Source organism: Rhea americana, unplaced genomic scaffold (genome assembly GCF_003343005.1).
Source record: "Rhea americana isolate MKP2758 unplaced genomic scaffold, rheAme1 scaffold_74, whole genome shotgun sequence".
Classification (NCBI taxonomy): Eukaryota; Metazoa; Chordata; class Aves; order Rheiformes; family Rheidae; genus Rhea; species Rhea americana.
The window spans coordinates 3,474,992-3,498,144 of NW_028186912.1; the positions used below are offsets into that span (position 1 = coordinate 3,474,992).

Consider the following 23,153-nt stretch of genomic DNA (forward strand, 5'->3'; position numbering starts at 1 on the left):
CGCGCTTCGGCGGGGGGCGCTGCGGGGAGCGGAGCCCGTGCGCGTCCCGGAGGCCCGGCCCTCGCGCGGCGCTGCGGCCTCCCCCGCCGCTCCTGGCTCCTGGCTCCCGGCTGCGGCTCCGCGCGGGCCCGCGGCCGCCCGCGCCCTGCGGCCTCCCCCGCCCGCTCTCGAGCGGCTGCTGTCGTGTCGGCCGGCGCCTGGGCCGTGGCTTCCCCGGGCGGTTAGTGCCCGCAGCCCTTTCTGGCCCCGGAGAGGCGTGTGCCTTCCGCCTCAAGCCCGCCGTCTTTTCCCTTTTTCCTCCGACCTCGCGTGTCCCGAGAGGTGCGATTGTTGCTCTCTGCTTCCCGGTTCGTGTGGACCCGGCAGTAGGGCCTGGTGCACTTGGCTCCTTAGCTCTGGAGGAAACAAGAGTCTGTTCCCTGTTACTGCAGAGCTTTTGGAATCAGACTCGCACCAGTGGGAAGAGGAGTGAGTGAGAGGTTTTGAGTGAGTGACCTGGGCTTTATACTAAAAAAATGGATCCAAATTCACACCCCGAGCACTCTCTGGTTCCTTTTCTCACCTTGCAAATCTTGACTCTCTGCGCTTGGTGTAAACAGATCAGAGATTTTTGCTTACATAATTGTAAGAGAAATGGGAAAGCAGTAAAAGAGAAACCTCTTTGCCACTCAAGTGGACTCTGCATATAGATAAGTTATGTGGTGGTTTCAGGYTCGTTTCGTCAGGCTCATTGGTGGTTTCCAGCCAAGGCCTTGGTGATCCTAGTTCGTGCTTGCAGGTTTGGATATCCTCATTAGTATACTTAGGATTACCACATAAAATGTGCTAAAAACACTGTGTGCTTTTTTCCCTAAGTGAAATGATAGTGTATATGTTGTTGCAGTTGCAAAGTTACTTTATATTTGGGTTTGCTTCTTGCGTTCTGTCAGTCAGAGGGCATCAATGGTGAAACAACATAAACTGATAAATTTTCTGATCAGAGTTAAAATTAAGAGTCTGTCTAAAGCTTTCCAAAGAGTTGCAAATACTGTGTTTTATGCAAACCTGGGAGGATGCTATATGTTCACAGATAGTTTAGGAAAATAGTTTAAATCTGGAATTCACACTTCCAAGATGTGTAGTGAAGGTATTTTTCCATCATCTGGATGGAGGCCTTTGGAAGTACTGCTCCTTGGAGGTGAGTAGCCAGCTCCTGGCAARAACAGGGATCTGAATTGTGGAAAACAGGATTTGCAGGGATGGAAGAAGATCTGGTTCAGACACAGTATGGTAGTATTGGATGAGAGGCAAGCTAGTTAAGTGCTGGTTCTGTTTTTTTGCCCAGAGGTAGCTCACAGCTACCCTTTGAAGCCATGGCAGCTGCAGGTGCTTTTTTTTCCTAGCACAATGGCAAAGTTGTTCACAGGATGCACTTACTTCTCTTCCTCTTGTAGCCTTGAACATTAGAACTATTTTATAGGTAGAAAAGTAGATACCTAAAATAGTTAAGAATTTTTATGTATTGTAAATTAAATTTGCATTTTGCATTATTCTTTATGAATTCCATCAGGTTCATTATTGACTTTCATAGAGGATGGCAAAGAGAAGAAAGAACTATTTTGTATAACTTATATTTCAGACTTCTGAATTTGGCACAAAAAGGAAAACATCATCTGAAAACAATGAGCWCTGTGAAAAGAAGACCAAGGCACTACAAAGTACCATGGAAGAAGTCTGTAACCTGATGAAGACTCTGGATAAAAGTGAGTTGACTAAACAAGCTTTCAAGCACGTAAGCTTTCATTTCACTGTCAAATGTAAAAGCTTTATTAGCAGATGTTTTAGGAAGCATTTCTTGATTATAAGATACATCTTTGAAGAGCCATTCCGAGCATATTAGTAGTATTGTTAAAGCACCTTTCTGTGGCTCTGAAGCTAGTGTTTAAGCCTTGCTTGGGATTTAATCTCCAAATCTCCTTCAACTGACTCAGCTTTAGCGGGTTGTTCAGGCCATGGAGTCCAGGTGCCCAGGCAGGAACGCTACAAGTGCCTTTTTTGTGTGCTGTTGATTTGGCAGCCTGACTTTTAGATACAGGCTGAAGCATGACTGACCCTTGACAGCCCTGTGCAGTCTGGCCCATGCCTGGAATACGTAAGGACTTCCTCAGAATAAACAGTTCAGATGCAGTGCTCTTAATTGTGATATTACAGCTGCTTAATTACATTGAATATGCCTGTGCTCCATCTGGCCTCGGACCAAGAATTTAACAAATTAATGATGATAATAGAAAAATAAGTTAGTGAATATAAAGTTGATTTCACATATGCTTCACTGTAAATAATTCTTCTCCGTAGTTTCTAAGTGGAATTATATTGATGATGTAATGACAGTTTTGTAGATGTGATGGTTTGAAAAAAACATTAAGGGAAACCATTACCTAGAAATACTGTCTGCTTAAAAACTGTTCTGARAAAAATACCACCCATCTACCAATATCCTCACTGATTTTGTGGCTTTACAATTATCAGTCCAGAAAATAATTGTATTTCCTTTCCTGTGTATGAAGCAGCATACAATTAAGGAACATTGACTTTATGGGGAGATAACCAAGCTGATTACATACGTGATTCTGTCGCACTGGCAGAGTAAGTGCAGTGGGAAAGAAGGAAGACAGGGAAGAAAGAGATTGGGCAAAATGCCTAAGTTCCCTGCTGATTGAAGTCGTTTTAATAGAAGTTCTTCTTTAGAAAATAATTTGCTAATACATTTTTGTTCTATATTTTTACCGAAGAAGAACCTCAGAAGTGTGAAAAGCCCCGTATATGTTTGCAAACTCTAGACAGACTGAGAGAATTCTCCAGTGATTCAGACCAGCTATGTARCAGAGTCCAGGAGGATAGTTTTCAGGAGAAGCAATCTATGAGTTTGGAAAAATGCCCCAGTATTATGGGGAGAAGTACAGAAGTGAAAAGCCCTCCTCAGTCTTGGGACRCTAGCCCAAAGGTTTCTCAGAAGGTACGTAGAGCTTCTGGTCCAGTGCTGTGTAGTTTACATGTTACAGTTTGAAAAAGCAAACTTTGATACAAGATTCCTTTTACGTTTTTAATATCTTGTGTTCTGTGATGAAATAGTGCAGCACTACACAATAGACCAGTATTCATATATATGAGTGTTTTCTTGGACTCTTAGCACCAGTGAGCAGAATAGCTTTTCGGTGATAYCATTAAATGGTGCTTTATTAAGTGGTGATTAGAGAGCAGTGACATTGGCAGTGTGTTTTGAGATTATGAATGAATCCATTTACCTAATACCAAATCTTTAGTGTGGCCTTCTTTCTTTGGATGGGGGCTGAAAATTTCAAATATTTTTGAAAACAAAAACTATTAGAAATTTATTACTGAAATCAATCCAAATGCAATTGAAACTAGTATCTCTAGCTACTAACTATATATCTGCTTCTTTTCATCTGCAGAAAACGGAAGTATCTTTTATGAGAAATTTTTGTAATGATACCTACAACATAAGTCAATAAAGATTTTCATAGTACCTTACTTTCCCTTTAATTATGGGGGAGTTGAATTCCATCTCAGTTAGGGGAGCTTTTGTAAGTATTTGATGTGTTTGTTGTTTTCTGGGGTCAACTTGCACGTTTTSAAGTGTTTAAGTCCTAAAAGGCATTATCATGGATACTGTCTTGGTTTTTACATTGAGATTCAGCTRTTCTTCAACACAGGAAGACTTTACATATTGCTTTTCACAGGAAGACAAATGTATGGAAGGCTGTATAATTAWTTTGACTTTCTCTGAAAGTTATGATCTTAAATCTGAGTGTTTGGGTTGTGTGAACATACAATGGAAAGGGGAGGAATGCAGTGAACAGTGTTTGGCAAAATATTTTGTTGTGATGAAGGATTGGAAATATATAGCAGTGTGRTTAGATGGAGAATAAAGAAAAGCAGGACCTTCCCTGACCCTCTTTTCAAACCCTTGTTTGTCTTGATTTTATTAGTTTTCTGACTCTTTGTGTATCCAGTTACACTGACACCAGACACTGGCTTTGTTAGTTTAATCAATAAATGATACTTCTCACAGAAGTGTGAGAGCAAATTCTAGATGCTGAAACTCTAACGTATATGTATTTTACACATGCACATACATAAAGCATRCATAGAAATTATTCTTCCTTTCTATCTTAGTGACTTTCTCTTTGATAATATTGGAGATAGCACGTGCCTGGCATAGTTTGACAGTAACTGCAGTGGAAGTGTATGTTTGGTGAGCAAAGGCATGTGGAGCTCCTGCCACCAGGCTGTGGGCGTAAGATGGGTGTTTCTGCAGAACTTACGTTCRTATCTTCAGATGCTTTAGCCAAACAATACAAAACAAYGATCCACTGATTAYCTATGYGGTAATCTAGGCCATATATTAATTGTACTGTGGTTAATTTAATTCACTTTTTTAGCGTGTGCAGAGAGTCTGTGCAAGCAGGATGTATGCGAAGTAAAAGTAAACAGCAATAATTTATTGCTTAATATACTCAGTAGATAGCGAGGACTCAAGGACTACTTGACGAAGTATTAATATATACATTCTTTCCTATAAGACACCTGTTCAGTCTTGTACAGGTCGGGCAGCCAGGTGGGGGAGAGTTAGTTTGTTCTGCTCCTTGGAATGGCCCATCTTAGGTGTTTCTGTCTTCTAATCATTTGCTTTTTTCTTAAGAGTTTCTATTCTTTTTATGTTAGTATTTTTCCTCCAAATTCCTAGAGCTACTCACTTATTACCATCTCAACAATTAAACTTCCATTTGTGTTTTTACTTTTCTTACATTCATGGCCTTAGTGCATGTTCTTTCTCACTCTTATCTAAGTTTTCTTGGTAAAAATGAGCCGAGGCCATGCGGCTGGGCTGGCCCTGGCTAAAGCTTGGATCCGAGACAGCTGCATCCCCAGCTGGAGAATTGCAGCAGAGCCGTCCAGGCTCCTGGGGCCATCCAAGTTCTGGACATGGTACAGCACTGTTTGTGCTGGGCTACATGGTCTGCTTAGCAAATAGATCGTGCYTTGGTTGTTGGCATCTCTGCACCTCCTAGTTAATAGTACAACTAAATCTTTTCTTTTTTTTCTGTCATTTTCTTACTGTATTCTTTATACATTTCCATGACCTAGTGTACATGATTTGTCCTGTCCATGTGTTTTTTTGGAGTTATCCGTTGCTCTTAAATACCCACTCATCGTTGTATATGTAATCTAGATGTATTGGTTAGAAAATGAAGTTTATCAGGTTTATTTGCAGATACAGAAACTCACAGCACAAGACAATTGTGTTTTGTACAGCTGTACACTGTACGCTACAAAAACATTTGGGGGGTGTTGTCTGTGTATTTTTTTTCTTTTTTAAACAACTTCATGAGTACATGATATTGTGATGTAAATTATGAGGAGTTTTGAGATATGTGAAGCTCTTGACAGTGTTYTTCACTATGATTGTAAAAAACTGAATGGAGGATCAATGGCATGCCATCACCACATTCACAATACAGAGCAGAACAAAGGTTGTAGAGCTGAAGTTAGTTAGCTGGCGTAGGCTACTTAATGTCATGAAGAATGATGAACAGCAGAGAGAACAGGCTCAGACCCTTAACTGCTATGGATTTTAGGAACTATAATATAGACCTGTGTTTAAGAGCAAATAAATTATTTTGGCATGTTTGCTGGCTTATGTAGGAAGGGCAGACTGGAAAAGAAATACGATTTGTGCTTAAGACAGTGAACTGAGACTTGTATTGGTTTASTTCTTAATTCACTGTGGATTTTTGGAACATCATTAATCTCTCTACGCTTCAATTTCTCATCTGTGAATTAGGGTGGTAATTCACCCTTTCACTTTTTTTTTTTTTTTTAAATGGATCTTTGCAGCCTGGATGTTGTGTGTCTCGTTGTGTGTTTTGAGACCTCGTGATTTGATTTCAGCTGAAATTTCTAAAGACTGTTGCAGTGCAATTAAATTAAAGATGCAAAATCTTCAATCTTAGTAACTTTTAATTCCSAATAGACTATATTCTGTATTTCCTACTTTAATAGTTTTGCTGCAGTTTCTGGGGCACTTACTGCAAGACAAGTACTTAGCTGTATGATGACTGTAAGTCAGTCTGCAGGAGGGATAGATTTATTTGATAGTTCTTAACTATATATTTTTTCCTCCTTCTTTACAGGAGGAGTCACGCTGTGATCTTAGTCAGTTTTCTGCATCTCTTAAGAATTATGAAAATACTCAAAATCCTTCAGATATGAATCTTAATAAGAGAACCAAGAGCATTTACACTCCACTAGAACTTCAGTTCATAGAAATGAAGAAACAGTATAAAGATGCTGTTTTGTGTGTGGAATGTGGATACAAGTATCGCTTCTTTGGAGAAGATGCAGAGGTAATTTTAGCCAGGATTATGGAAGGATACTTGCATTATGTTTAGTATATTGCTTGCAAAAAGCAATATACCGGGGTGTGACCACTTCCAGGAGGAAAGTTTCTAGGGCATGAATTTTATGTTTTCTTAGTAAGATAATTTCTTTACCTTTTCTTAATAATCAAGGTGTGAAACCTTTGCAAGCTTAAAGACTATCAATTACAAATAAACTTTTTATCAAAATTGTGTTTATTACTTTATAGGATAGTGATCGCTACCCTAAGTATTGAGAACTAAAGAAATTCTGCAGGTGCTACAGTAACTGCTCGTCAGAATTAAAACTGAAACACTTTTAAAGATGTATTCTGTATCAAGATGTGTTCTGTATCAAGGCTTAAAACTATCTGTACTAGGAATRTTTCAGCTTGGAAGACAATGGAGCAACAAAGTGGTGTAAAAGTAGGTGAAATGGTATACCCTGGCTGCAGAGAGTATCTTCAGTATGAGAAAAATAGCTATATGGAAAATAACAGATGAAACTRCATGTATTCAGTTATGAAGTGTGTTCAGACTCTGCATCTAAATATGCCAGATCTCTAAGAACTGGAAAATACTTTCCAGGAAATATCACTTAGAAGTTAGTTCAAAATGTTTCATAAAGAGCTCTTTCATCCTCTGAGCTAAAATCATTACCACCAATTCAACCTTTGATCTGAGCTATTTCCACAATTAAGACTGATGAGGARCTTATTCCTATTTAGTTACTGGGAATTCATTTTTCCAGTTGACTTTGTAGTGTTTATTTTATTTACTCATTTGCTACTACACTTAAAGTCTTGAAGTAGAATGCRGTATTTCACTGTAGTTCCTATTTGAGGAACTACTTTCTCTAGTTCATGWACATCTACCTTCTTGTCTAGGGCAGAAAAGCAAATTCAAATCATACTTATAATTTATATTTTAAGAAATGTTGTTGTTCTTTTTCAAAGAAGTATTCRGCTTCTACAGCTCTTTGATGCTGAAAATTTAGTATTTCATTGATTAACTGTCTCAGATACATCACCTTTATAGCCCCAAGGAAAATAACTTCTTTCTGTTTGCATTTGGGGTTTTGTGGAAATTATTTGGTCCTTTTTTGAGTTCTGTTGCAGAAAGCACGTGTGCTCTGTGTAGATGTCTTGGATCACCACGGTTAGAATCAAGGTGCAGTAAAATAATTTGACGTGTGAAGTCCATGATCCTGGAGCCCCCTGTTTGTGACAGGATGCTGGGACTAGAGGGAGGAGGTCTTGTTTTGGGCTTTGTCCTGTAATGTTTCAGTTTTGTTACTGGACTTCTAATCATAGTTGTGAATCAGTATTGTAACRTAGGAGAACATCTGAATGGCATTTTGATGCGTTTGTTTTTGTATACRTTTTATTGTAACTGCAGTTAGCGTAGATCGCCTGAATTATCAACTGACTCTTCTTTTTGTATTTTGCAGATTGCAGCTAGAGAACTAAATATTTATTGTCATCCAGATCATAATTTTATGACAGCCAGTATACCAAGCCACAGACTGTTTGTCCATGTGCGGAGACTTGTAGCAAAAGGATATAAGGTCCTCTCTGGCTTTTATTAAATGCTATTTAGTACAGGATAACACTGAAATGATTTGCAGTTATTGTAACAGAGTTTCATTTGAACTGACAAGTGTGAAACTCATTATTGACTGTTTTTGCCATTAAAATGCTAACTTGCCTTTGTTTCAATTTTTCTATTCACTAAGTGTCATGGATTTAAGTAGATTCAATCTTCCTCTGTTGTTCTTACAGAAAAATATCTTCATATTTTCCATTCTTAGTGATCTTTGTATCAAGCGTTTGCATTTGATAAGGAGAAATTTATCCATCTCCTGCTTCTTTTTCTTCCTTCCTCACACACTTCTATTTTGCATCCCAGCTGATAATTTCCCCCTCCTTTTTTTCCTGCATGTTGTTGATCTCTCCCTGTATGTCTGTGACTTTTTGTTGATACCTCTTGTTTTGTGATTTCGAGTTCCACTGCTTATGAGAAAAGGTCTAGTTGCATTTAAATTGATTGCAGCAGCTATACTTTGACAATTGATGAACTGYAGCTAAATTGTTTCAAAATAGGACAAGAAGCAGGGGGCAGTTGAGAGAGTRGTTTGAAATGAACAAAGAAGGAAAACCTGTGGCTTATTGGTCTCTGTTAGTAGGATTGATGTTWGTCTCTGCTCTCCTTGTTCAGCTTTAATGGTACACTTGCTGTTTRCATTTCTTAAGAGATCACCATATTTATCAAAAGAAAGTTATCTTTTATCTGGGAGCTGACATTGCTTCTTTTCTGTGTGTCTGCCTGTAGGTTGGAGTAATAAAACAAATGGAAACTGCAGCACTGAAAGCTGCTGGAGAAAATAAAAGCTCTCTCTTCACCCGGAAACTGACTGCTCTCTATACAAAATCTACACTTATTGGAGAAGATATCCTTTTCAGCTGATTTTGACTTCAGACTCTAATCTTTGGTGTATGAGATACTATAATACTAGAATTGTCTCCTAGGTGGAATATGAATATTTAGTGGCTGGCAGTTGACATAACAATGATTGACCAGGCAGCAGGAAATGAAGTTCCTTTAATTTTATATTGTGGTAAAACATCACTTAGACTTTATAAAGAATTTAACCTCCTCAGGGCTTTAGATTTGTTGCAAAACTGTAGAGCTTGAGTTTCCTACAGTTATTTGCCTAAGTCATTTTCCRAAGCTGGAGTGGACTTCTCAAGTCTGCTGTGTTCTGTGGGCCTCGGGTTCAGCTAGGTATTTGACTAGGTTGAAAGTGTTAATCTGCCAGTATTAATGATTSAAGAGGGCTTGAAGGAAGAATTGACTGCTTATTGTCAACAGTTTGCTTTAAATGAAAAGAAGGTACTARAATCAATGGACTGTTAAAATCTGCCTAGGAAATTTCGCTCCCAAATCTTATAACAAAGGAAATGTAAGAAACAGATGAAAGGAGTTTTGGATTAGTGGAGTTATTTTCTTAATTTCTTTCCTTCCAGTCTTGGTTTTCCTGTCTCTTGTTATCCCCTATTGTTTTTTTCTTTAATTTCTCAGACTAATACTTGCTAGGCACCAAAATCTTAAAAAAAAAACTTGAGTTAAACTGAATTGCTTTGAGCTTATTGTGAGCTGTCAGTAGCTTTTGCCCAGTCTTATACTGGGGTTTTCATCAAGTCCTCCTTTCTTGTGTGGAATCCCTTTCTCAGCTACTTTTTGTGGGCTTTGAAACAATGTTCAGGTTTGCTGCCGATTCCAAAGCCCTATCAGGGAAGGGGAAAAGGGATATTAAATGTCAGGTGTTTTCCTTCTATTTGTCAGGTTAACTGACTTCGAGGTTGCACTTAGGAATAGAGTTTTTCCCATACATCAGAGAAACAGGTTGCTCCTCTTTGTAGAAAAAGGCACTGTAACACAATCCTGGGGTTTTTGTTGCAGAATTTCTACTGTACATACAGATTCTCTTGTAATGGTTGCCCAATTGRATGAAAGTAATTTCAGCAGTATGACCCAGTACTAGACTGATAAGCAGCAAGTTTTCAATGAGATTAACCTGCTGCTCTTGCTAAGATGTAGACTTTTGCTTGAATCAAGATATTACATGCTTTTTCTAGTCAGATATATGTGGTTTGTTGCTATTAAGGGGAAACGTGTGGAGTAAGCCATTTGCAGAGTCAGTAGGCAATTTAACTTTTGGTGTAACTATTCTTGCATTGAACTAGGAGCCTGGTAGACATAGTAGAAATCTGTGCATCTTGTGACTGCCTGTAACATGGAGGCAGCTGCTGAGTTCAGTCCTGGTGCTGACAGTCATCTGAAGTTCACTGGGATCGTACTAGGAATCAAACTGATACAGAGATAGGAAGTGCCTCAATCACATAGTCCTTTAGTCTGGAAGGACCAATGCAGAATCTGGTTGAGAAGGGCTTAAGTCTAGAAGGACCTATGAAAAATCCACCAAAATCTTTGTGTGCTATAAGTTGTTATTTTTTTAACGTTTGCTACATGTGAACCCTTTGCTGAAGCTAGATGATTCTGTAGATGTCGAAGAGGTAACGACAACGGATGTCCCTGATAACTACCTGCTCTGTATCTGTGAAAATGGAGAAAACTTAAAAGACAGGAAGAAAGGTGACATTGTTATAGGCATTGTGGTAAGTTAGTTTCACAGAAAAGCTGGCATTTTAGGGTTTGAGGTGTTTTGAGAGGTGACTGGCTTTATTCTTCTGTTCTTAAATCATTTTCTCTCTCTCTCTCTCTTTTGTAAGAAGATCTAGTTTGTAAGAAATCAACTGTGAGTGGTGTACTGTGATAGCTTAATATTTAAAAACTTTAGAAAAGGTTTGGAGTTGATAGTTGGGTATTTGAATGTGTGTTTTTCTGTCATAATCTCTTGAAAACATAGCTATGTTTTAACCAGATACAAGAAAACTGTTAAACTGTTAGTTCGGGTGCTTTACCAGTGTTAAAGTTCGAGCATTTGTAAGGATGATATGTTAAAACATGCAAGCGCTTTTTTCTCTATAAAATATATTTAGAGGAAGAGCCTGATGTAGTCATTACTGCTTACACTGTAGATTTATATTCTATTTAATAGTGAACTGAGAAATTAAAAACTGAGAAATGTGAAACTGGTAAAATATAATAAGTACAATAATAACTAGAGCACTGTCTGTTGAGAATTCATTAATTTACAAGCTTCTTGATTGTGCTTGTGTTTGAATGTCATACTGCAGTTGGGGAGAGGGGAGAAAGCATGTGCTCGGAAGGCAATTAGTTTCCACACAAAGCTTCATATGCCTTTCAGAGACATCCAAATATGGAGATTTGCATAGTCCTTAATAGTAATAAAATTTGCGAAATGGTAGTAATCAACTGATGGTAACAAGAGCATGTTAACATTCTTTGAGGTATTGTTGTCATGTACAAAGACAAAATTGTGGTAGTCTTTCAAAGTTACTACTGTATGAAAAACAGCCATGCTTTTATCTGCCCCTTTTGCTAAGTATGTGGACAACGGGGTCCATCGTTTTTGTACTACACACAACCAATTTTCTTCCTAGATTCACAGTTTGAGTCACTGCAGCTCTCTTGAAACGTTAAATACTCAATGTGTATATATTATTTTGTTTGGCAGGCAGTCCAACCAACTACTGGAGAAGTCATTTTTGACAGTTTTGGGGACTGTGCATCTCGCTTAGAATTAGAAAGTCGGGTTTTGCGCCTGCAGCCAGTTGAACTAATACTTCCATCCAGCTTGTCAGATCAATCTGAAAAGCTCATCAACAGTATAACCTCCATGAGGTATGTTCTATGGGGGTTTTGTTGTTGTTTGTTTTTTTTGCCTTTGTTTTTAATTGCAGCATAGCTAGTATTGAGATTTAAATGTGGAAGTAAGCACTGATGCATAGTTCTGTAAATGCCCTTTTGGAAATACCTGTAGTTTGTTACTGGTGGAGGGTTCCCCAAACCACTGAGTTCTGAGCACTTGTTGTTGATTTGTATTTAGACTGAAATTCACAGCTTCTGTTTCAGGCCTACAGAAGGTTTGTTCTTATTTAGATTATCTTACACCCTTTCCATCTCCTACCTTCCCCTCCAAACATGTGACCTGTTGGGATTTATTTCAGTGCTGATGCATGCATCCTTAGGATCTGAAAGTGTTGTTTTGTGGCTGCTGTTATTTTTTGTCATAACCTTAAAATCTCTAAACTTCATGGAAATTTTTTTTATTTTATTTTAATGTGGATAGAATTAAATATTAGTTGCAAATATTTTTTATACCTAATTGTCCAAATAGACTATCTTAGGTTTGCATAAGATTTGAAATATTGTGGCTGATCTTCCATTTATATTTTGAATTCTGTTTTTGTATTTCAAGGGTAAAGTTACATTTTTTCAATGTCAGTTTTACAGTAGAATAAAACCAGAATAGGACGTAATTTGTAGGATGATAGATTAAGGGACTAAAGCAATCTTCTGAAGATTTGTGGTGGACTTGCAAAAACTTGCAGATGAAATTTTTGTAAGAAAATAGGTGTTCTTTTTTTTTTTTTTTTTTTAATGTGCAACTCTGGACTGTAGAGAACTGATTAAGAGCTTGGCTTGTCCATTTTGAATGAACTAATTGAAAAGAAGAACGTTTTTCCTTCTGCCTGTTAACAAGACTGAAACTAAAGAAGCCAACAAAAAGTGTCTGTATTATCTAAGCAAAATTTTGCTGAGGGGTGTATATATATCCGCACTTCCCACACTGTAAAGATAGACAAATGCCTCTTTGTCACGTGGGTGGCAGCCAGCTGACAGATTGCCAACTCTGTACCTTTGACTGCCTCATCTGAACTCTGCCCGTGCCATCGTCTTGGGTTTTCTCTAATGCTCCAGACTGCTGAGCTGCTTAATCAGTCTGGTCCACAAGTGTTGTCTTGCCCAGCTGTCAGTGTAATCTTTTTTGCCCTCTCTGCAAAAGGGAAAAAGAAAAAAAATGTGACATGGTGTGCTGGGGAGGCAGTCATCTCATCAGGGAGAGCTGATTTCCTGGCACGCTATAGGAACTTACACAGATGATGCTATGCTGCACTTGGCTGTCGAGCTTTCAAGGGCAAGTGTATATGAGATGCAAGACTGAGGAAAGGGAGTGAAAACTTCTGATTCTGTTTTAGGGATCTTCAGAAAAAGGAGCTTGTCAAAGCAGTGTATTCAGTGCTGCTGAGCTGAGCGCTGGAGTTGCGATACCAAAGCTTGTAGTGAAGTGTGCTCTTTGTCATATCGGGTTCCTCATTTCCTTCAGCTCATTCAGGCTGCAGAGCCACAAGGTGTTGAAAAGTCACCTTTAATTACGCTGAGTGTTAAGCAAGCAAAGTCACTGTGTTTCCTTGTAATAAAAGGGTTTGTTAAGACTTGGGCAAATAAAATACCAGCTTAGGAATTAACAAATGTTTCCTGCTTGTCAACAGATGTACATTTTTGCCTCAGTAATCCTGTTGCTTTAATAACTTTCTTTCTCTTTTGGAAATCAGTTCCATAGAAGTATGCACAAAAATACCTTTAAATATACCAAGATGAAGAACTTTTGTTTTTTTAGTGCCTAGTTTGCTTGTTACTTTCAGCTGTGCCATGACAATTTCTTTATTAAATACGTCAGCATGAGCATTCATTATAGTACTGATTTTATACATGAAGAAAAACTCCAGACTGAAGAGGAGGGTTAGTGTTGTGCGCTGATAGGAACTTTGTCAATTTTTGAGGAAATTGAAACTATATAATAAATGCACAAAGTAAGTGCATTTTTTCAGAAGCAAGTATTTTAGTTTTTTAATTGTGTAGTAAAGCTGTTCTGATACAGATTTAAGAGATGTGTGGGTTTTTTTGCTTGTGCACAGCTAATACATTAATAAATAACTTCTCATTTTTATTAAGAACAAAAGAATATCTATGTATTAGATTTTTTTTTTTTTTTTCCTTTTTGTGAACAGATTTCCCCTTGCCCCAGTCTGGTAACTACCCAGAAAAAATTAACAAAGCAGCTCTCTAGTCTAAATGTCCTTAATCACTTGAAAGTGATAGAAATTAAATGCCTTAATGTCAGTACATTTCAGTAGCCATATTTCAAAAACAATTTATGGATTTTCTTTTGTTAAAGGTTTAACCACTAGAGGGCCTTGCTGTATTTAATATTAATTTAAGTGGTTCCAATATGCGCCTTTCCTGTATTTTTAACTTGGCTCCAGTTTTTATATAATTGGTTTGATGCTAGTAATAGTTTTATTCTCATACTTACTGAGTGGACTAAAGTACTCACTTTTGGTTGTTGCGCATTGCCTATCACATTCTTCATGTTTTCTAATAATTTTTAGTGAGATGCATTGCTTGCTTAGAGAGGTTTCGTTACATAATTCTTTGAAGATCTTTCTGGCTAAAACCGTGGGAACTTGGATCTTGTGTTTCATGAAGGCTCATTATCCCTTTGTGTAGGCATACTATAGTGGAAAACATTGAATTTATAAAAACAGGATATAGATGGGAGAGAAAAATAGTCGCTGGAGAGTTTGGAGTGGTCAGGAGCAGTGAAGAGTCTTGCTGCCGACTGCATGCAATTTTTCCTAGGAGAATTTTGCCAGTGGTTATCTAAGTAACTCGGGGGCTGATTTGCTTTTGGATTTTGCATTTTACAACTCCCATACTGAGTGATCAGGGTGGCATGGGCTATGTCACATTCACAAAGAGCGTGCTGATAATAGCATTGTTTAATAATTAGTTAATCATAGCTATATAACAGAAGATGTAGCCTGGTTTAATGTCTGATTACACTAACATAGTTGAAAGTATCTGTGCGCTTTTTTTTAAATACAAAGACCAAATCAGAATAGTGTGCCCTTGTTTCTGTCTTATGTATATTTTATTTTTATATACTAATTTCCTTCTTATAGAATTACCTATTTTTCTCTTTTTTTTTTTGCCACCACAACTATGTTCAGGCTCAGTAATGTCATTCACAGTATTTACTGGAGCCTCTCATTTAGTATTGCGTACATTTTCACAGCCAAATTTGGCGAACTTCATGAGGGTAGAAGTTATATCTGTGGATTAATGTAAAATAATTGTTAAGAATTTTGAGTCACAAATGAAAGCGCAAAAAAAAAATACACAAAGGAAAGCGGCCTTTTGCTTCACTTTTGAAGTTGCATGCAGTACAGTGATGATAAAAAGTTTGATCATGCTGCAGAGCAGTGCAGAAAATGGTTTGGCACAGTTACATGTGGCTGAAAACAGTATCTCACAATAGGTAGAAAGAGGCATCTTTTATAGTAAGTTAATGAATGACTGAAGGAGTTGTCTTTAATTTTGTTACCTGGGCCATGTTGAAAGACTACAGAGAGATCTGTTGGAGGAAGAGCTGTGCAAGAGTGGCAGTTTGAGCTGTGTCCAAGAAAACAGTATACAGGTTGCAGAATAAGTGGAAGAGCTGATTGCATTTCTTAAGTGCTCCCTGTCTAAATTTAAGCATGGACATTAATGTAATGAACAGTAAGTGAAGGTAAGTGCTACTGCAGTAAGATTACTTAACAATTCAACTGTTCATATGATTTGTTCATCGGCTGGAGCTTTAATTTTTTTATTCTCTCTCTCTCTCTCTCTCTCTCTCTCTCTTTTTTTTTTTTTTTTTTTACTTTTGGTCATATGAAGCCAGTTTAGTTAAACTGTGTTTAGTTAAACTGCATCTTAGGGGAAAGCCCTCTGAATCAATAGGCGTTTTACCATTGATTTAAATGAAGCCAGATTCATCCATCTTGGTTTAAACTGCAATGTTCATTTATCAACTTAAGTAAGCTGTGTAAGTTTAAGTAGTCTGTGCCTTGTGGTGCAGATTTGTATAACAAGATGTTTCTCTAGATACTTTTCCCCATGGTGATTATCTCTTAAAAACTCATGGAAGCAAATGTATAGAAGTGTATGTCAGAACTGATGTGTCTTGGTTTTCATTTTATTTTCTTCCAGCGTGTTGCTGTTTCCGGTGGTAAATGAAAAATGAAATGGTCCTATTGCCAATGTCATGACAGACACTGTCCATAAGAATTAATAACTAAGAAGTACTATTCAAGGACATTGAACTGGAGGTCAGCTATCGTGGAGAGCTTTCCTTTTAAAGCAAAGCATAAGTTAAAAGTAGATTATGGAAACTGGTTCAGAACAAACTGTTCTGGCAGGTACACTTCTGTTTTGGAATAGTTAGTAACATCTGTTAGCAAGTGCTGGCCTGGCTCAAGGAAAATCCCGTAATGCTTTCAGTTTCTTTTTGTCTAGGAGACCATGAAAACGTTCTTCCATGCAAGATGTATTTGTTCTTACAGGAGAACACAGTGTTTTGAACTTCAAGCCTTTTCCTAGTCAAGGCTCAATGCCCATTCTTCTTAACATACTGGCTACATTAAAAATTGGACTGTACTGCTTTTCCTGAAATAATTTTTGAGGCTCCTTTCCCTTTTGATTGTTCTTGTTGTTTACATGTGCCCCTTTTCATATTTGAAAGTTATGTTACTCCCATCCGACATATGTTACGAGTGCCCCGGAGATGCTCCTTAGATCTTTATATTTGCTCTTTTTATGCACACTCTGATAATGTTTTTACATGGTAGCGAAGCGATGCTACAGAATGGAACATGCATGTCATTCATAAACGTTTCACTTTCAACTCCAAATTACCATTTCACCCAAGTTTGCATTGCTTTTGTTTTTAAACATGCTTTGTTAGATGTTTGACCAATAATTTAAAATCAAGAAGATACAATAACTAACTTCTTGTCTATGCCCACAGATTTTTCATTTTGCTCTGTTTACAGACTGCAATGTTGTCTTCTTAGTAACTTCTGCCTGTAATCTCTGAGGCATTTTTGACTCAGCCTTCAATCATACACTGCTTTATTAGACTGCAGCTAGATTTGCTATTTGTTCCTCTGTAATGTGTCTAAGATTTTTCCTTCTGATTATGGTATTCACATTTMTTTTTGCTTGAATACGTTATATTGTCTCTGGCCTAGAGTTTGTGTCCTGGAATTCCCTTATATCTCAAATCTATTGAGAACTTTGGTGCTAAAATCACCCGAGGACTGAACACCTTGAATGACTGATCTCTCATCATTACATGCAACACAAACTTGCTTTCTTTTTGTGTCTAAGGACCTCCATAAATTTAATTTCAGGAGCTTGCTACTTACACTAAGTCAGTGAAGTACTGAGTATGCCTTCTGATTTATCAGTATCCTCTGCCTTTATATCACTTGAGATTTCTCAGGTATCTCCACTGTTACACATGAGTTTTATTTTTCATATTCAGCTCTGTCATGATTGCATATGAACCCAAAGCATTAGCTCTGACTCGGTAGGTAGTAATCTTTGACTGCTCATTTGACTGTTTATTTCTTCTCGTCCCATCAGGATTTTGTCCATCAATTGTAGGTTATTAGAAATCTGGAAAAAGAGACTTCTCTGGCCTTGTATTTCAAAGTTGTATGCTGCCACAATACAATACAACTCTGCTCAGGCTTCCCTGAAATGAGAAGTACAATTATCCCTGTAAATTAACCGGTGACGGGTATAGAAGTGAACTGTAGCCAGCTTATTACATGAATTGGTCAATAGTGCTATTTATTGCTAATTGTTCTTAGGATAGTGTTATGGATTTGTTCTGTCAATGATGGAGTAGGAACTCAGCTGGAATGAGCTCTATAAAACCTTCTAAGTGCATATAAAATGTGTCTAATTTTGTGGATCTCTGTATATGGCTGATGGTGGTTCAAATCAGAGGATGCTTTCATACACTTAATTTTGAGATTTTTTTGTTTTTTTAAACAGGAAGCAGAAGTTTGCATATATTTATGTGACTCAGCTGGTTAGATTTGTAGGTGAGCAAGGATGGGAAGGTGTTGAGACAGAAACAGGTTACCAAAAGGTATCTTGCAAGAGTAAACAGCATTGCAAATGAAATGGCTGAACAGAGGATTTAAAAGTATCTAAAGGGAGGGTAATCATGAAAACAAGTGGTTCCATGGTGTGTATAGTTTGTAGTATTCTCATAAATTTTTAAGTGAAAGGCAAGCTGTGACAAACAGCTTGAGAACATTTTGCGTAAAAGCTACAAGCAGTTGAATTTGCAGTAGGAAAAAACAGTGTGAGTTATTTTCTGTAAATTCAGAAAAACAAATGCATCACTGAACAGATGTTTACTGACTAAAGAGGCTTTTTGCACTGCCAATTCATGTCCTGGACAGCTCAGCTGTATGGAGAGCTCTTTGAAGAATATCGGTCATATTACAGCTCTCGTTTGGAACAGATAGAAAAAAAGCCAGCATTTACCAAATTGTGTAATGACCTGAAAGAATGGTTGGACATTTTTTTTTTTTTTTTTTGTAATGTAATCTTGTTGCAGTTGTGAAACAGATGCTGTTCTCAGTATTTTAGTTCTTTGTTGTCTTCCGTGGCATTGCACGTGAGGGAATGTGAGGCTTAAACAGTAATTTCATCCAAAGGGTGCCATATGCCTGTTCTGCATCCCGAACTGTTAAGGGCAGTAAGGTAGGCAGTCGTGAGCGTAGTAGCCTTTACACATAAGCAATGCATCAGAAGAGATTTGTCATATGTGCAGAACTGTCACTAGTGAAATATGGGGAGGGTGTCACAGCACACTGTGTCTGAATGCGATGGAACTTGCTCTCAGATTGCACTTCCCAATCTAGGTGATACGTTAGATTAAAAAAAAAAAGTTAACGTTATTTATTGTAGTAGCAGCTAGGCTTTGCTGACTCTGCCCAGCAGATGTGGTTTTATAAATTCCTCCTGGCAGAAGGGAAGATGCCTATACTGATAAGCTTCCCCAGTAATTCGTACATAATTTGAAGGTGCATTATTTTCTACATGATTGCAAGCTGCATGGAAAATGTGTTGTGTTCTGCATCTCTATTTGTGGTCTTCTTGAAAGGTTAGCAATATTCATGTTCTTTTTTTTAGCAGAACTTTCTAAGCCAGAAATTATTAAATGATTAGACCGATATTGATGACTGTAAATTTTTATGGTCAAAAATCTTAGCTTTTTAGTTAAAAACACTTTGAAAGAAGCAAGATAATTACATCTTCAAAATTATTCTTTCATGCTGTGAGCCCTTTTTTTAGCCCAGTCAAACCCAGCATTTTGTCTTTGCAATGATACCTTTTTTTTCTTTTTTGATGCATTTCTAGGTTTGAAGACTGTATGTTGACAAACACTGTATTTGGTGGTTTTATCAGTGCCACTAGCAATGAAATGTTCTTTTAAGTATTTATGAATTTTGTTATGGCTAACAGTGTAATTGTATCTGTGAAAGAGGAAAAACTTGAGGTGAAGAATAACAAACTTACAGTGTGCATGGTATGTTTCATAGTTAAAGGCAGAGTATTTGCAAATTCAACCTACCTTGTTTACTGTTAGATATTAAAGTTAAATTGTTTTTCAGAAGCCGCATGATTTTAATGGGCAAATATGCATATCACTAATACTCATAATTGCTTTGCTTTTTAAAAGCTCCATATATATTGGTTTAGTGAAAACCCACATAAATTGACAACCTTTCCCCTCGCGTTGTCTTACACGAAAGTTTTTGGTGAATACCATGCTAAAGCTGCAGCCTTGCTCATGTTAGAAGGCAGAGAAACGAGAGAGTCTGTGGGTCAAAAGTGAATTGTTTGCTTCCGGTAAGTAGTGAGGCCTGAAGCAGAGCTCAGCTGGTTGGAGCGTGGTGCTGCTAATATTTGCAAAAGTATGTCTTTGTAAATGTATAAAACTGCTGTGTGGTCATTTTCCTCATCTTTCGCATCATTATCTGATGGCTTTGCTTCTCATATTACCTCCCTCTTTGTAGAATCCACTGTACAGGAAGAAAAGTGTCTCTCTTTTAATATTACTGCCTGCCACCTCTGGCGTCTGCCCCCTCATTTATTGTTATAGGATAGGTCAGAAACGGCAGCAGGAGAAGGTGACCTGTGAGTAATTCTGCTTCATTTTGTCCTTTCTGGTTGGTACGCTGCAGCTTTCTTATATCTCTCAGTAGGTATTTATATACTGCTGAGTTCTCACTGCAGATGTGGAAGTTTCTCAACCAGAGGAGGATGCAGGAAGCTCAAGTGGGGCTGGATTGGAGTCTAAGGGCTCTGCACCTCCTTCTTTCCAGGAGGTGGCACCACCACCACCATATTGATTTGTTTCAGGCTGTTAGGAAAAGAGGTTACAGCAAACAGAATTACTAATAATTAATTTTCTCTGGATAATGCACTGCAGTTGTTTTTTTTTTTTTACAATTACATTACTTGCTAGTAATAAATTGCTAACTTTAACTACTAATTTGAAGGTACAATTTTCATTTACATTTGAAGTTGAGATGGAGGTCACTGCTCTGATTAGAGACCAAAATGACATTGTTATTCTGATACAGATCACATTAATAATTYGTTTTCCAGTTATCAGATAATGCAGGACCATTCTAAGAAGTGAATATTTACTAATGGAAGTTTGCTTTGCTGATAAGCTAGTATACAAGTTATGTGTATCGGAAGACCCCTGAGCTTGTGCATTAAGCAAGCACTGTGAGGTTTCAGGGTTGCTTGCTTCCTGTGAGTACTGCTAACGTGCTGTGAAGGTCACTGATGTTGGCTCAARGTTATGCGACGCGTTTGTCCTCCTGCTCTCCGCCAGTGTGCTATATGAGATGCAAGGTTGAGACTGAGAAATCTATCAGCCGGCTTTCATGATAGAACAAGTGGTTATATCTGACACGCTTGTGTAAATTGGAGACTTGTACAACTGTTGTCAGTATAGAGACTGCGTGCTGTGCTGATGTGAGGGGCAGGCGGGCGAGCTGACRGCAGAGGCCCTGTGCACGCCTAGGCACGCACTTAAAACTAGAAGTTCACTCACCTGTGTTAAAGCCCAGATAGAAATGGCTTGAGCTGCAAAATTGTTGAATGTCCCAACAACTCCACTGACTGGTACTGGGAGTGCTCAGGCCTTTACTGTAAACCAGCCACTTGTTTAAGGCAACTAGAACAAAAGAACTAGAACAGAAGGTAAGAGGCTTTTCTTAAAGCCCCTCAAACTCCAACATTGCTATGCATGTTTGCTGTTCCATGGTAACTTCCAGTGTGCCCATTCTGCAAGTGGGTGCATGTCTGCAGTTGTACTGTGCAGGAGCAGACATACTGTGAAGGTGCATATTGTCTGCTCCAACTTGTTCTTATGGCCTGACCATCAGTTGTGTTTTTTCTGTTGTTTCAGATACCAGTGAAAATATTGCAGGAAACTACAACTGTAGTGCTCACATTCAGATGGAGGGGAGGGCTCTCAAGCTATTGCAGCTGACCTGCAAATTTTGAAAGTTTAAGTCCTAGCATTTTTTTAATAACACCTTCTCTTCTGTAATTTATTCTTCTGCGAAGATTGCTTGGGATATAATTTTTTTCTTGGGAAACAGTGACATCATGGACAACTTGGATATGTTCATTCTTGGCTATTATTTTCCCTCCACCCTCACTGTTCGTGGTAGGGGTTAGAAATTCAGTTTTAATCAAAACAATGTAGTGATGTGAGAAGAATGTGGGAAGGAGAAAGAATGAAACTTCTTTGCATCTTTTGGCATGCAGATAGCAGTGATATTAGWGTGAGGAGGAGATTGATTTCCTTTTAATGTTTTTTTTTCTCCTCTGAATTAAGGAAGAGAGAACCTTAATGTATTTATTTTTCATAAAAGATAGAACATGTACTTTGAAAAAAGTGAAGCTGAAATGTTTTTTTATGTATCATCAATCTCCTGAACTGAAGAAGGGAACAAACTTTATCTTTTGGGTTATCTTTAATGATTTAATTTTGTGCTTGACTGGTTTATACCATTTGTCTCTATTTTAGCAGATGTTTTGCTTGATGTGTGGAATTGGTAAGATGCTTTCTGTAAATTCTAGTTGTGAAGAGTKCACTTCAAACATGGACTTTCCATCCAGGAATTTAGAATAATAAAAATGATTGTTAGAAATTCATACTGAAGTTTGCTTGTAAAAGGACATAGATATTTTCTGTAATAATTAGTTCTTAATGCAAGAATTTGAAATCATTGTTATAAGATTTTACTCTTCCAGTAAAATGCTTAGTAATACAGTATTGTTTTGTTTTAAAAAGGTTTTGTGTGTGTGCGTGCATATATATGTACATATATATAAATATGTATATGTATTTGCTTTCCTGTTACGTGAGAGGATCTTTTTGCAGAGGGGGTGGATGTACTTAAAAAAAAAAAAAAAAAAACACAAATACAGTGAATCCCTCTTCCTCTTTGCTGTGATTGTCTTGCTTGCTTTTTTGTTCAGGCAGGATGCCACAGTCTGCCCCTCTTTCCTTCCCCCCCGTTCCTTTGTACCYATGCTGTTCCCTTCCTTACATCTTCACAATCTTTTAATGTCTCTGCCCTTTTGTTTGCTGTCTCTAGATTGCTGTTGTTCCCATCGCCAGCAAGAGTTYGGGCACTCCTTGCAGTGGAGTACCTGTCATGGTGGTTGTTCTCTACCTATCCCTGTACAMGGTCATGGCCTACAGCGATGCTAAGATGGAGAGAGACAGAGAGAGAGGGAGAGAGAGAGAAGCAGCCGCTCCCCAGATAGCATTCTATGGAGAACATAAGTCAGATCCTTCCTCCCCATTTCTTCATCCTTTGCATACCTTGGTGACGTGCAGGGCTCTGAGAAGGAAGGATGACCTTCCTCCATACTTCCAATGAGTTTTYCGTATTATAGACCAGCTCACTGCATGTCTTACTGCTTTGGGGCATGCAATTCTCTTTTTACTAGAAATCTCTTATAGGGGCTTGCAGGAGAAGCAGGAGAACACCATGAAGAGCAAGGTGATGTTCACAGCATAGTGCTGCACTTACAATAGGAAATTACTTTAAATAGCATCTGAGAGGAAGGCAAGTGGGTAAAGGAAAAGACTGAAAGAAGTGAAACCTTTCATCTCTGGGGAACATGTAATCATTCATATATCTGTCTAAACCCCAGACTTAAAGTATTAATTGATGTTTTAAATACCTTTACTTCTCTGAAAAGGTAGMTAGCATACAGATTTGCCTCTCAAAGTGCAGAAGCTCAGATTTACTGCAAAGCATTCTGTATATGCTGCAAGTACAGTTTATTTGTTGCTCG

General features: G+C 38.0%; 1 protein-coding gene across 5 annotated transcripts in view; it reads left to right on the forward strand.

Moving 5' to 3' along the window:
• The first annotated feature begins 251 nt into the window (after nucleotides 1-251).
• The window catches only part of MSH3 (mutS homolog 3), a 108,872-nt gene continuing 85,970 nt past the window's right edge, over nucleotides 252-23,153 (forward strand). Inside the window, exons 1-8 of one of the 5 annotated variants that reach the window (XM_085321981.1) lie at nucleotides 252-321; nucleotides 1,619-1,742; nucleotides 2,772-2,995; nucleotides 6,195-6,407; nucleotides 7,870-7,986; nucleotides 8,751-8,868; nucleotides 10,449-10,597; nucleotides 11,581-11,747. In XM_085321981.1, coding sequence (XP_085178107.1) covers nucleotides 1,703-1,742; nucleotides 2,772-2,995; nucleotides 6,195-6,407; nucleotides 7,870-7,986; nucleotides 8,751-8,868; nucleotides 10,449-10,597; nucleotides 11,581-11,747 — 1,028 coding nt within the window. In that variant the 5' untranslated portion in view covers nucleotides 252-321; nucleotides 1,619-1,702. Of the gene's footprint in view, nucleotides 322-650; nucleotides 779-1,078; nucleotides 1,178-1,506; nucleotides 1,743-2,771; nucleotides 2,996-6,194; nucleotides 6,408-7,869; nucleotides 7,987-8,750; nucleotides 8,869-10,448; nucleotides 10,598-11,580; nucleotides 11,748-23,153 lie in introns of those variants that run through there. The other 4 variants (XM_085321979.1, XM_085321980.1, XM_085321977.1 and 1 more) reach the window with 4 other exon arrangements.